Source organism: Cydia pomonella, chromosome 6, assembly GCF_033807575.1.
Source record: "Cydia pomonella isolate Wapato2018A chromosome 6, ilCydPomo1, whole genome shotgun sequence".
Classification (NCBI taxonomy): domain Eukaryota; kingdom Metazoa; phylum Arthropoda; class Insecta; order Lepidoptera; family Tortricidae; genus Cydia; species Cydia pomonella.
The window spans coordinates 13,972,001-13,987,575 of NC_084708.1; the positions used below are offsets into that span (position 1 = coordinate 13,972,001).

The 15,575-nt window shown below is 35.4% G+C and overlaps 2 protein-coding genes across 2 annotated transcripts; both read left to right on the plus strand.

Moving 5' to 3' along the window:
• Nucleotides 1-5,910: 5,910 nt before the first annotated feature.
• Nucleotides 5,911-7,856, plus strand: LOC133519042 (cartilage-associated protein-like). The gene has a single exon (XM_061852914.1). The coding sequence runs from the start codon at nt 5,990-5,992 to the stop codon at nt 7,088-7,090; it is 1,101 nt and encodes a 366-aa protein (XP_061708898.1). The 5' UTR covers nt 5,911-5,989; the 3' UTR covers nt 7,091-7,856.
• A 665-nt stretch (nt 7,857-8,521) lies between these two features.
• LOC133519041 (zinc finger protein 687a-like) lies at nt 8,522-14,823 on the plus strand. Its single transcript, XM_061852913.1, has 3 exons — nt 8,522-8,676; nt 9,112-9,253; nt 11,515-14,823. Exons 2-3 carry the CDS (start codon nt 9,123-9,125, stop codon nt 13,334-13,336), a joined length of 1,953 nt encoding a protein of 650 aa, XP_061708897.1. The 5' UTR covers nt 8,522-8,676; nt 9,112-9,122; the 3' UTR covers nt 13,337-14,823.
• The last annotated feature ends 752 nt before the right edge of the window (nt 14,824-15,575 follow it).

Below are 15,575 nucleotides of genomic sequence, written 5' to 3' on the forward strand. Positions count from 1 at the left end.
TATTATAGTTCGTCAATAGAGCGTAATAGACATTAGAGAAACATATTATCGATAGTATTATGGAGCTTGTTAGAGTCGAGCCTCTGTCACTCTTAACTACTTTATATCTCCATGTATAAATTATTAATTAATATATTTTTCGACTATCGATATTCATTCTGGCTTACACATACTAATAACTGGGGGCCTACCGCAAAAACCGAAATTCTCAAATTGCGGGGATCTTTGTCTTTTACTCTCACTAAGACGTAATAAGAGTGACAGAGAAAAATGCCCCGCGCGTGCTTGGAACTTCGATTTTCGCGGTTATAGCCCTGGATTTCATGTGGATGAGATTTCTAGTTTCTAATTAAAATACTTAAGGTGTTACGATGCCGGACATGTGTTTGAAAATTAATAAATGGCGGCCGTTAGCAGCCACTGTCGAACTCAAAAATGGTCACGATTTTTTATTTGTAGTCTGCCTCTTTCACACTCATGGTATGTTCATATGCGTGATGGCTTACGTTTTGCACACTTTAACTAACTTTAATTCTTTAAGCGTCATCTACTCATCGTAGATCTATGATTGCAACTAATTTTCAAATTTGCCGCCTTTTTCTACGGACGGAAATGTGTGTCCAACCTATATCGAATCGATTACGTATATATAAATGGTTAGTAAAACCGTTTCAGTATTAAAATATAATGTATAAACGTAAGTCTGGAATGTTTAAGGACTTTGGATTTAAATTTTGACAATTAATTGCCTTTGCCTGTAAACATTTTTCAATGTGGTGTTATATAAAAAAAAACTATGTATATTAAAATTAATGGTTTTTTTTGTTGTGCACATGCTTGGTTTAATTAGTTGATAATATTGACATCATAATTATTTACAATTTACTTAAAAGATTTGATAACCGCACTCTGTATATAACACTAAAATAGTATACGAAAGTATTTATTTTCAGTAGTATATTGATATAAATACTACCACAATGGTATGTTTTTAACATTGGCAGCATGTGCGAGTGAGACACCGCGCCCCACTTTTGCTATCTCAAGGGGACCGTTTTCTCTAGTCTGGTAAGAACACCTTTCTGCCTCAGTGATAATGACTTACGCTTTGCTTCTGGAGAAAATCCAAAAGACTTTTCTGAGATTTTTATTTAAAAAAGTCTATGGGTATTATCCTTTCCTTTACCCGACAAAATATTTACTTGGAACTCTGGGTTTTAACTTCTTAGAAGTGTAGATGTGAAGATCGGCGCGTGCAGAATATTACGTGGAGATTCAGACTGCCCTCAGCTGGTCTCACAGCTGGTACGCCTCCTCATCCCTTCTCTGTCCGTCGCAAAGTTCAATTTTAGGCCTCGTAATCGCGACTTACTTGCGGCTCCTAAAGCGCGCACGAAGGCGTACAGGCAATCACCACTGGTTCGTGCTTTGCACTACATCATGTAGTAGGGTATTATTTTTGCGATTAAAATTTAATATTTATTTTTAGTCACTCAGATGCCTATAAAAAAGCCTTTCATTCAATTGTATTTTGTTCCGCTCTATTCCAGTGGTTGTGTGAGAGTTAACGGATAGTACACCGAGTGGCTTAGCATAAGAAAAGAGTGTTAGGCAAGGATGTGTAGCGTCACCGTGGCTGTTTTATCTACTCATGGACAGTAGTTTGCATTGCATCATTTGAGAAATGATGAATGTGGGTTACTTCTCAGATGTCTTCTTTAGATGACCTGGTATTGCTAGCATGATCGGGTGAAGAGTTGCCTGAGATGGTAACTAGAATGAAATGCTATTGAAAGGAAAGGAATGAAATAAATGTAAGCAAGACGAAAGTAATGGTATTTAAAAAGGGGGGAAATATGAAAAACTGTGAAATTTTTTATTGGTCCAGAAAGAGTGGAACAAGTGAAATAGCTTGTGTACCTGGGAACTTTGCTTACTAGAGACGGTAAGCATGATAAAGACATTGAAAGGGAGTAAATGCTGGCAATTAATCGTGTCGTGTGGATGGGGCACTTAACGCTTTTATGAGCAGCCAGAAGGTGTCACAAAAAGCACAGTTGTCTGTACATAGAGGGGTGTTGGTGCCCGCACTTATGTATGGTAGCGAAAGTTAGGTATAGCAAAATAGGCATCAGAGCCACGTGGATGCAGTGGAGCGTTGAGAAGTGTGTGTGGCGTAAGATTACAAGATAGAATTAGGAACAGTGTGATAAAGGAAAAGTGCTGACTGAACGAAGATGTAGTGACAAGAATTGAAAAAGGTTTGTTGAGATATCATCTCAAACCATTCGACACGTGGAAAGAATGAGTGAAAGAAGGCTAATAATGAGAGTGTATAATGGAGAAGTAGAAGACGGAGCTGAAAGGGGTAGACCTCGGCAGACTTAATAAAATCGGGGAAATCTTGAAGAAAGGCCAGATCTAGACACCCTAAACAGTAGCAAGTGGAAATCCGTGGTCTCTGCCTACCCCTCCGGGAAATAGGCGTGATTGTATGTATTGTATGTGTCTATGTCTATTGAATTTTTATTAGCTTTATTTGTTTTGGCAAGTTTTGATTCCCGGTGGTCGGCTATTATAATATTGGAATATTAAAGGGAAAAAATTGGCTGACTACTGGGTAGATTATTCGTCACCTGAAGGTGCATGGTTAAATTGGTCGGACAGGTGCGTTTACGCTTGTAGTGACCCTACTAAATAAACAGAATGACCCTTTAACTTAAAACTTTATTGTATTGTTGTTTTTTATGGAGCGACATGTTCACCTCGGTGACAAGCTCTTAAATAAAGAGAAAAAAAAAAAAAAAACTTAAAACTTACGTAATGTTGCCCTGTACCCACAGTCCTACAAAAAGCATTAGCCGCACAATAAAAATAACAATTTTTGATTTTAATTTCGTTGAAATCGAGTTTCCGAGACAGAGAGAATATTATTTCCTTCGCATTTGAATACCTACCGTTCCTCATTCACTGTAAAAAATACCCGGCAAAACACACAGAAACTGTAACTATAGCGGATGAAATAGCCTTTTTCGAGTAATAAAAAATATTCGAATATTCGAAAACTGAGCGGCCGAATATTCGAATATGAAAACAGGTCGAATATTCGAAAATTCGAATAATCGAATTGCAAGCCCTAACCGCGACCCTGGTCCTGTTAGCATATCTATGTCTCTCTCTCTCTCTTTCTCTTACTCATACCTGTGTTCTTGACAGACGTTACGGCGGACCATCTTCCGCATGATCGACCATGGTGGCGGTCCGATACGCCAAGTAGCCAAGCCAAGCCAGTAACAGCTTTTAAAACGACTAAATTAAGTAAGGTTTTGTGAAGCGTTATATTATACAGAATAGAAAAACTATATCCATCCCTTTTCAGGGGCTATAATACTAGCACAGCGAAAAGACAGTTGCTCTCTAATTATATATATATATATATATATATATATATATATGTATATATATATATATATATATGTGTAACATATATATTTCATGTTATCATAATATCCCACATACATATAACTCATGGTGACCCTAATAAGAAAGAGATGCAACGGCCCACTCTGACATCTCATGGGGACACACTTTTTGGTCAATCTACACTATCCGGTTTATTTTTAGGTCCGTAACCAGGGGGCCTACCGCGAAAACTGAAATTCGCAAATTGCGGGGATCTTTCTCTTTTACTCTAACTTTAAATCGAAGCACGTTAATTAACGGTATTTTTCTCTGTCACTCTAATTATATCACAGTGAAAGTAAAAGGGAAAGAGAGCAGTAGCAGCAGAAAGAGAGAATTTCGGTTTTAGCTGTAGGCCCCCTATACCTTTCTTAATGTTGCCATTCAGGAAAAATAAAATGAAATGTCATATTATGTCATTTTCGGCGTTGAAGTCAGCGTTGCCAGATGGTCACAAAAGTCACATTTTTCGTGACTTTTCGCCTTCTTGTGTGACATGTGCGTGACTTACGATTTTGAGGCAATTTTTGTGACTTTTTAAGCTAGCCGATTTTTGGATAAGTTTAGTTTTGCAATTCGTATTATTTAAGATCGCACCCAAGTTTACTAGCCCTTGAACCCGTGTCCAGACAAGACAATTTTTCGCCAATCTGATGAAATTGTCCGATCTAATCAGGGCTATAACCGCGAAAATCGAAGTTCGTTAATTGCAGCCATTTTTCTCTGTCACTCTAATTAAGTCTTAATGATTTTGGTTGTCGCGGCAGGCCCCAGGCCGTGCGGACGCAAATGCCAATTTGGCTGCCAAATTCAACCACTGATTATTACCGATAAAATGGAGGTCTGGACGCAAGAATACAAATTGGTGACGCTTGTTTTTGAGCATTTTTGAAGTGAAAACTTCTTTAGCGGCGCTGGGCACTTTTTGTGATGGGGAAAAAAATGTTAAACTCGCGACAGGTCACGTGACCGACAGATTCGTCAGATTGAAAATTCGTAAGACGGACACGTGACCTGATCGAAAAACTGTTACAATGTCATTGAAGCCAGTAGACCGCCGGCGCAACTTAAATATTAACGTTGTGTATTTTTAAGTTAAATAATTGTAATAGTTCTGAAGTGTTAAATTTTTAATGTAATATAAATTGTCATGTTTGTGTACGACAGCGCAATAAATGAATATTGTTTTTTACCACATAAATGATTGTACTTTTATACTGATAATTAAAGCAATTCGTGCAAAATTATTCCCTAACCATTCCAAAATATCAAAAATGTGCAACGTTATTATTCAAGTTTTCACTTCTGCCGGCACTTCCGGAGTACCCGTTTTTTTTATTTTACAACGCTCAAATCTTCCTCGCATTGTCCCGGCATTTTGCCACGGCTCATGGGAGCCTGGGGCCCGCTTGGGGAGCTGGGGACAACTAATTTCAAGATTTGGCGTAGGCACTAGTTTTTACGAAAGCGACTGCCGTCTGATCTTTCAACCCAGAGGGTAAACTAGGCCTTGGTAGAATTAGTCTGGTTTCCTCACGATGTTTTCCGTCACCGAAAAGCGACTGGTAAATATTAAATGATATTTCGTACATAAGTTCCGAAAAACTCATTGGTACGAGCCGGGGTTTGAACCCGCGACCTCCGGATTGCAAGTCGCACGCTCGTACCGCTAGGCCACCAGCGCTTTTTAGGGTTCCGTAGCCAAATGGCAAAAACGTCATAAAATTTAAACAAAACTTGGCCGCTTTTTTTTTTCAAATATCACCACGTATCGTTTTACAGCGCTCAAATATCACCATAAAACTAACATTGGAGTATGATGCCAGGTTATTTTCTGATCGAATAGGTCGATTTGATCATCCCGTCTGGGTGCCTCCATTATATGGGTGTTTACTATACTATAAAAACCGGTTAAAGTGCCAATTACATCCAAACTTTATCAGGACCCGATTTCGGGCCCGAAAAAGAATATTTTTCCGTTTCACTAAATATCAGCACATCATTTACAATATTTGAAATGTAAAAAAATGGTTCATGTGCAAAAATGTCAAACATTGAACATTTTTGGCAATTAGAGACAAATTATTTTTAACATTTCAAATATTGTTAACGATGTGCTGATATTCCGTGAAACGAAAACGATTATCATGCCCGAAATTGGGACTGATTTCGGACCCGAAATCGGGAACAGGAATGTAATTGGCGCTTTAGTGCAAGTCAGACTCGCCCACGAAGGGTGGGCAGCCTGGTGACAGACAGATAGATAGACGGACAGTGGAGTATTAGTAATAGTTTTTACGTTTACGGTACGTTTTTACCCTTTGGGTACGGAATCCTAAAAATGTGACTTAAGCAGCAAAAATGTGACTTTTAGGGAAACGAAACGTAACTTATGACTCCAGAGCCCTGGCAACACTGGTTGAAGTATAGTTTTAACTTAAGAGAAAAGTTAAAACTAAATTGCCTACGTAGAGTCGTAGACCGAATCATAAATAAATATTGTGTCGTGAAGACATTTAGTGTAAAAATGCCTCCTCTTTTTAAATATTTAATTATTTTGTTATTATTTACTTCGTGCAATGGTAAATCACTATTATCAATTGATAAAATGTATTTAAAAGGTGTGCAAGCGTATACTGGCGAGAGATGGAGTGAGTGCATATCAAAGTTTGAGGAATCATTACATTTATATAAACTTTACAATTCTATCTTTATAAACTGTGGAGTGAAATGCAAAACTCAAGCAAAAGACTCACTAATTGAACCAAACTTTAATGAATTAAAAGTTTTCGAATCATATTTAAATGAAAGATATTGTTTAATGAACTGCAGAGATAAAGAACTTGAAGCAGTTCGCATAAACAGTAATGTAAAGGATACTATATTACAAGATTTTCAATCACGAAAGCCTTATGGCTACTTACATGTTTGCTACTTCCAAATGAATGCACTGCAGAAAGCGGCATCAGCCGCCTATACATATTTCCAAGCTCACCAGACTGATGATGTTATGAAGAATAACATTAAGTTCTACATTGGACTGCCTGAAGTGAGCCTGAACGAAATGGTAGACTTGGAAAGTGAAGATTTTGAGGTCTTGCACAAAGTTGGGTTAGAGTCTTATGAGCAGCAAAAATGGGGTGAAACAATTATGGCCATGGAAGAAGTCATAGCAGATTACTTGGCCTGGGAAATGGGTTGCCGTGTGGCCTGTGAGCACCTACCGGAGCAAGAATGGTCTTCAGAATTTGTCATCTCTGTGTCAAACAACATGCTATCCCTGTTACAATGTAGACAGCAATGTCAAAACAAACTATCAATACTAGGTTTTAAATCTGGCATTGAATTCCTAGCTGATACCTTGAACTTTTTGCAGATATCTTATTATCATTCTGATAAATTTGAAGAAGCTGCAATGGCTGTAGCTAGTTACTTAACCTTAATGCCTAAGGATGAAGATATGCTTCATAACAGGGCACTTTATGGTTCCTTTATTGATAAAAATGCATTCAATGCAAGGCCTGATATTTTGTATTATATAAAAAATGATTTTTATGAAAAGGAGATTTTGTCCCACTTTCATCAAACAAATACTATTGATACCAATGCTCATTCTGAAGAGTTCTAATTACAGATAAATTTGAACATGCATTTATTAGCATAAAGAATATTTAAATGTTTTAATAAGTATCTTTTTTATTTTCTTTTTACTATTATGTAAATGCTGGTCATGTGTTGTTTTCCAGTTTCATTACATACTTAAATAAATTAGACTTCAGAGCCAGTGCTATATTAGGTCATCATACTTTTATATAGTTTTTATATGTAACCATTGTTCCTACTTATCTTATACTGATAATAATGTAGGTACTATTATTATGATCTACATACTCTTGGTCAAATTATGAGATACCAGTTTTAAATCAATGTACATACCTAGTCATAAGTCATGTCAGTGTGCCTTTACATTATGTAATATTAACATATACTAAAGTATGTGCCTATTTTGTAGCATTTAATTATACAAAACACTTAAGGATATATTTTTATACTTGCTTCGTACAAATTATTAAGTAATATTAGTCATAATAATTACAGTGCCATATTTGCAATATATGCCAAAGATATTAAATAATAAGAGATTGTTTTCTTTATTTTTATTGCTTACAATAATTGTGTTTGCTACTCTGGGGCCTAAGTAGAACTAATTGGGGAAGAAGTACAAATGATACTATGGTACTAACCAAAAGTACATCAGGAGAAGTAAATTATAAGAATGTAATTCACTATCTATGGATCCGCTAAATAAAAGGCACCTAACCTGTAATTGCTATCTGTCTCGCTTAATAACTAATACTAATCTTCTTAGAAAGAGAGGCCAAAAAATATTCGAGGATTTCGAAGCCTAAAGTCTGTGCAGAAAGAGGACGGTAGTGGCATGTAAGAAAACCCATACATTCTACGACTCTTCTCTTTCCGCACAGAGTTCTTACATTTAGCTCATTTGAACTCAATGCTTGTATAGATTAGTAGATTTCATGGTTTAGTTTGGTAACCAGTTCAAATGAGCTAAATGTAAGAAATACTTTTATTATGAGGGTTTATGATACGGCCCTTGAGATTAGAACATTTTGGGTTTACTGAAAACATCCAAATTTGAAGACTATCTGCATGCCTGTTATTTGAATATGCAATAGCAATAAAGAGGCAATTGGATGGATGTCCTCATTTAAAGCCCCGTATGATCCGTTATTTGGCTAATTACTAGGCTATCGTTTTAAACACTAGCAGTGCAAATGAAATGATATCATTAGCAGCTGAGGTTCATGACCAGCTGTGAAAACAATGAAAACATTGCCTAAATTTACCAATTTGTGAAACCACCCTAATTGAAGTCTCCTACTTGATTCATATAAAAAAAATATTTAATTCATATTTTAGCAGCCAATTACAGTAAATTTATAAAGGATTTATTTCGTATGCACAAACATTTTTCTTACTAAATTGGTAACACTTTTGTAATATTGCAGTATGGCAATACTATGGTGAAATTTGGAGTTTTATGCTAGATGGCGTAACTTTTCGTCCAATCACAGCAATTCAGAGCATTGCGCATTCACACGACTGTCAAACTTGATCACGGAAGGCCTGTGAATATATGTGTAATACAAATAAATATCCACGTTATCAACTGGTAGCATGGGATATTATTAGGTAAGTGCTATTAAACTGTGCTGCTATTACTATTAATAGCCTTATATTCTTCCCCAATTGTAGAGCAATTACAAAGTAGCACGAATGATTACATTTTTAGCTTATCACGGTGTTGCCATCCCTGCTAAATTTAATATATAAATAAAATTTATTTAATGACTACATTCAGGTATTATAACTAATTTAATAATTTATTTTGATATTATTCCTCAATGAATTGATGAAAAGAGAATATTATTATTCATAGATATATATTTAGGTTTGTCTGAATGAAAAGATATATTGGACTAATTTGACATTAAATTTTATGATGAAATGTTGTTATGATTTTTAAATTTCCTGAATAGCAATTGCCAACTATGAGTAATATAATAGATATATTTACTCCTACCTACACACAATTTAATGCTCTATGAATATTTTTTACTGTTACAGTGTTCAACATCATGGCTTCTGATACAATAAATGACAGGCTGAGCATAAAGAATCTTCTATTTACAAAGGCTCTACCAAACTATGTCATTCCTGTACCTACAGCAGGGTTTAAAACATACCCATGCATTGACTGCGGGGACAGGTAAAATATGTTTTTACTATGATTTTGCAATAAATATCTTCAGTGATGAAACCCTTCGACCCTTATAGAGTGAACTTAATTATTATCTTTAAGTACATGTATTGTCTAGCCTAACCATCTCTTATATTTTCTTTTTTATTTGCCTATTTGGCATGGAAGAAGCGGCAGCCTTAGGGGGTGACAAACAGGGCAGTTGCCCGGGGCCTCACATCAACTCAATCACATGTTTACAAGGGCCTCACAGAGCAAATTTTATGAGGGCTGCCCGGGGCCTCGTTTAGGTTAAGCTGCTACTGCATGGAAGCATCTACTTTAATAAGAAAGAAAGAAAATCAATTTATTCAGGACACTTAGAATACTGCTTAAATCTATTATATATTATATAACAAGGAATTTGTTATGAAGTTTAATCTACTTGTAAATCTGGGTTATTCCCACCACTGGTGACTACTAGGAAAAAATACCTACCTACTTTGTGAACATTAAACACTTCTTATAATAAATTGCAACTATTGCATTCCCACTAGTTACCACCAAGTTGTTACCAGTGGTAACTACTGGGTTTTTTCCCAGTAGTTACCACTGGTAAAAGGCGGGTTTTTTTTTTCCAGTAGTTACAGTAGTAATAATTAATTAAACGTCGAATTAATTATAAGTTAGTTATTCGTTTCATTATAAGTCGATAACTATAGTATAGGAGCATAATAACAGTTGTATAGGAGCATCTTTGATAATGGCGTAAGCGCCATCGACAATAAAGTCCCTTTCAATAAATAACGTCACAATTATACGAACGAACAAACAAATCAGTCAGACCGATTTTTTTATCACTTTAAGGCAATTTACTGAAACAGTAATCGACTTATAATGAAACGAATAACTAATTAATTCGACTTTTAATAAATAATTGATAAAGGAACTCGATATTAATACTGTTTTTATTAGTATTGAATGCTAACCAAATTTTGTCGGTAACTACTGGGGAAAAAAAATCCCAGTAGTTACCAGTGGTAACATGTGGGAAAAAAATCCCAGTCAACTTGGTGGTAACTAGTGGGAATGCAATATAAAAAAAATGTTCCGTCACGTTTCTATAGGAACAGTCGATGAACTGTAGAGGGCAGCACCAGCATGGTTATTGATGTGAACTATGAATGACAAGTATAAGTTTTCGCTTATGTTAATGATAGAGGGCAGCACCTTCTTATTGCTACGAAGTATCAATGTCAATTTATTATTTGAATCCCAAGGTAGCAGTCTAGCAGACCCTTTAAAGAATACGGTCGCAAAGTGCATGGTGGGGGTAAGTAAAGCGATCCCAGCGCACAAGGTGGTAAAAATTAGAACTAACTGCGGATAGCGTCTTTAACATTTCGTACTTACAAGTTATATGGTTCGAAATGAAACTTTATTTAATTTGATAATTATTAATACTGTATCCGTGTAAATAGCTTTGCAAATGTATAGTAAGTTATCCTTAAAAAATAGACATTCAACATCGCGGACTTTTTTGTAGACCCATGAAAGATAGACAACCCCACCGTACATTGTGTTGTTACAACTCAAACGGATTAGGCAGCGTTTTCGATTGAAGCTTCTAGCCAGCGTGATTTTTTCCGACAACATCGTTATATTTCAACCATTTTACACAAAACCTTAAGTTATATACCTACCTAAACCTTCCTCGAGAATCACTCTATTGATAGATCAAAGTCGTATGAAAATCTGTTCAGTATCTTTTATTTTTTGGAGTAGTTTTATAAAATGTAGTGCACTGACGTGTTCCCCTAGACTTGCGGACGCTAGGTTGCGTGACAGTCGTGCACATAGCGATCGAGTTATTATTTCAGACAAGTAAATGTAAAAGAAACTTTTCAAAGTCAGTTAAAAATGATGAAGATGAATCTTTTCAACAAATATTGGCTAAATAGGTTTGATGTTAAAATTCAAGGCACAAACATATCATACTCATAAGTACTTCTACTTACTACCCACACAAGTAGATGTTAAAATTATAATCTTTCCTTGGGCTTTGCCGAAATCCAGTAAAATATCAGCTTATTTCGATACTGACTTAGATACTCATCAAAACACATTGCATTTTTCAAACACCTTAAAGTTTTACGTTAAAAAAGGCACTTAAGTACAAAAATGAAAGTCAGAAAGTTAAAAGGACAAGGCCGCAAATTATAATGTTTAATAATTATTATTTAAGGTATATATTGTTTATAGTATATTATAAGGTGCATATATTGTTTCAGATTTCTCTTCAAATCAAGCTTTGAATACCATATTAACCGACAATCTGTTGTGATCACCTACATGTGCAGATACTGCAATCAACAGAAAACGTTCAACAACAGATGCAAACTCCTCTCTCACATCCGGTCACACGCCTTTAAAACTGCTACAATCAACGTCAGCGATTTGCAAGTAGATCCATTGCCAGCAAGCTACTTTGATAATCTAGCAGCTAAACATGGCATTCACTTAGAAACTAACAACCAGAAAACAATTCTGCTGCAACAAATTAAAGCCAAAACGCCGAATAAATTCTCGTGCTTGGAATGTAATCTGGAAATTACAGTTAAAACACACGTAAATAAAGACAGAGCAAAGCATTTTATGCAGTATACAAATAAAGTTCACGCCTGTCCTGTGTGTCTCTTTGCCCTACCAACAACTTGTGGCCTTAAAGCACACTTGCGTCTCCACTCAGGTAACGGGCCGTTTATCTGTCCAGAATGTGGGGTCCCCTTAACAAAGAAGATGATACAATATCCATACACACATGATTGCGAAGGATTCCGGATGATGCGAGCCACTGCTAGGTACAAGTGCCCTCTTCCACAATGTTACCTATTTCATCCAAATGAATACAAATCGCACATGAGGAATAACCACATGAAAAGGGTGCTTAAATGTCCTTTGTGTGTTGTAGCGTGTTTCAATGAAGCCACTATAGCTAAACATCTAAAGAGCCATGCTACTGAAGCGAAAGCTTTAATCTTCTTTCAATGTGAGATGTGCCCCGGAAGATTAGTACTAAATAATCAAATGGATAATCATCTGAGAGGTCATATCACTAATTCTGCTTTTGTGTATCCCTGCTGGGCTTGCGGTCAAGTCTTTAGGGAAGTCCGCAGTTTATTGCAGCATTATTCTAACAACCACGGTCAAACTGGAAAGTTTACACCCCAGTCAGCCATAGCACCTGTTTCTGCTCCTAAACCTGATAGACCTGGTTTGGTTTATCGTGTAGTAAAAAGGTGTGACAAATGTACAAGAAGCTTCACTTACAAATGCAAATATGAACAAATATCTATTCTGCCGAATGAGTGCCCTTTCAAATGTTCAGCATCAACCTCTAGTAAGCAAGTCATCACGGAACCAGAATTCACAACACCAGCAGAAACGACAATCAAATGTTATTTGTGTAAGAAACACATACCTGAAAACTGGGATGAAATCAAGACTCATTTTGCAGCTGATCATGAAGAGCATCGCTGTTTGGATGCGACTCTAGTTATACCAAAAATTAACGTTAAGAAATTCAAAAAAAAGCAAAGGAATGCCAGAAAACGGCTCCGAAAAACTTTGAAAAGAATCAAGGAAATAAAGAACAGCAAAAATCAACATACCGGACAGCCTTCCAGTATTCAAGCTTCATTCTCCAGTAGTAATCCATTAGCTTGCAAAAAATGTGGACACGAAGCCCAAGACAAACAACAACTGGAAGACCACTTTAGTAGCAGTCACAGAGATTCCAACATGGCGTACCAATGCATGGAATGCGGACAATGCTTCGTAGTTAAACCCTCCTTTACGACCCATTTGTTAATTGGGCATGGTATATCCGACGTTAACGAATATATACTTTCAAAACAATGCTACAATGCCGATGCCCTGTTAAAGAATAATTTCACTACGGATATAGTTAAAGTCGCGGAACCACTGCGCGAAAACCAATGCCAAATTTGTCGAGATCAATTCGACGACCCAGATGACTTACAAAAACATTTCAGAGTTCACGGTATGGCCTTTTTGATGAAGAATTCATCTGCAAAGAATAATAGTCCTTAAATATATGCATCGCTAGCAGACTACGAATTTTAGATTTAGGTACCTATATATAGATATAAGTATTTTTAATTGGTTACTTTATAGTACATTACGATACAAGTGCGAAAACTAGCACATTACGTAACTATGTCGAAAATTTAAAGGGAATTGAAATTAAAATATTAATAGAAATTTTCATATAGATTTAATTTTTGATATTAAAATCGAAATTGTTTTCATGTCATATATAGTCAGCAAAGCTATTAACCCTTTACCGCATATGCAACCATATATGGCAGTTATAATATTCAACTCTATGGTATTAAAGTTCAAATTTAAACCTTATTAATTTATGACATGCATTAAGGGGTTAATTACATATGGAACATTGTGCGAAATAAATAATTTTGCCGACTGGATATTATGCTAATAGATTTAGAAACATTATAAACTTTCACTATCATACAGGTTTCAATTAAGAAGGCATCACAGTTTTGCTGATTAAGTTAATTTACATGAGACATTTTACACATTAGGACATTTTACAACTAATACGTCAATCAATAGTACAGTCAAAAGATATAATTTGTGACCCATTTAGTACCTTGTCACAGTCACAAACATCTTATTGTCACTGTGGCAAGGTACAAAATACGTACCAATCTCATATTTTAAAAATAAAACAAGTCACAAAAAAAAGTACACTTGTCAGTAACTATAATAGTGGCTACTTTTGCAGCCAACTGTACAAAAAACATTGAAAAAATCATTTTTTGTGGTACACTTATCAACGAAAATGGCCTTTGTATACTTTGTTAATATTTAATGAATTTGAATAACCAATTAATCACCCAAGTTCTATGTTCACAAACTTCCAAGATACATAGGATATCCTTCCTCCCTTTAGTTAGTTAGTTAAACTTTAAAATATTAGGTACTTCAGCAAATCTGTTCTGCATCAAAATGCACATCCCACACCCATCGGATTAGTGCAAAGGAGTGCAAAACAGTTAAGTATTTACAAACATATGGTACCACTTTCTCATACTAGTGTTATTTATTTAGTATACAAATTTGCAATGAGTGGTGATAAATTAAAACAAGACCGAAGGGAGTATTTTAAATTGATACAAATTGTGAATTACCTAATCCCACAAGTATTGTACAATGTTTTACAATACATATAGCCCTTTAACTTTCCGTGCCTATGACGAAAGTAGCACCATAGTAAGTATGTAATAGTTATTTACGATACAAGTGCAGAAAATAGGAAATTACCTATTTGCACGTGTATCATACAACATTTTACAGTACATATGGGGCTTTAAAGTTTCAACATAAGCACGGAAAGTTCTCACTCCCGCACGCGTGCCTGAAAGTAGCGCCATATGTACTGTAAAAATAATTTTCTGGATACATAGCTACCTGACATTACACACAATAAACACACACAATTACATTATAATTTACACACTGGATGAATTACAATAAAATGTTATTTAATTTGAGTATGTTAATTTTTTTAAAGAAACCAATTCCAGCCTGTCAACTTCAAGATTTAGAGACAGATTTTTTCACACAAGTCTTCTAAGGACCAGCCTTGATGCACAGATTCGGAGGCACCTTTTTCATTAAAAAACAGTCTCATAGCAAATACATACATTTAGCAAACAAGCTCCTACTGTAAATTTATTAAAAAAAAAACCTTTATCCTCCTAAGGCTCTCAGTCCTTCCTATAATACCTATTTATAATTAAGTTTGATTAAATTGAAATCATGTTCAATTGCAACAAAGTTACATTTGTATTGTTTAGTTTGACTTTAAAACATAAAAAAACTACTCTATTTCCTATATTATAAAGTCAAATTTAATTTGCAAATTTTTATTTTATTTTTCTTGTATGGATGGTGCTTTAGGAAATTGATTCTAAAAGTTCCTTTTTTCTATAAGTAACTTACTAGACAGTTTAGTACTTGGTGTGATATGAAGAGTGGTGAAATCCATAGTTTTAGTTAAAATATTTGGGGGTAGCAGGAAACACTACTGATAGTTTTAGTAAAATATTATCACCTCTTTGAATTTTTTAATATTTACTTGAGTGTTAATTATAATTTATAAGAAAATAGGATGGTATTTAGTTTTTCCTCTCAATGAAGTACGACATGTTGGGCATTGGGGCTTCGAGTTGAGGGCGGTTTTAAGACATGCTAAACAAAACACATGTCCACACTTAGTTGAAGCAAGAGCTTGACCACAGAA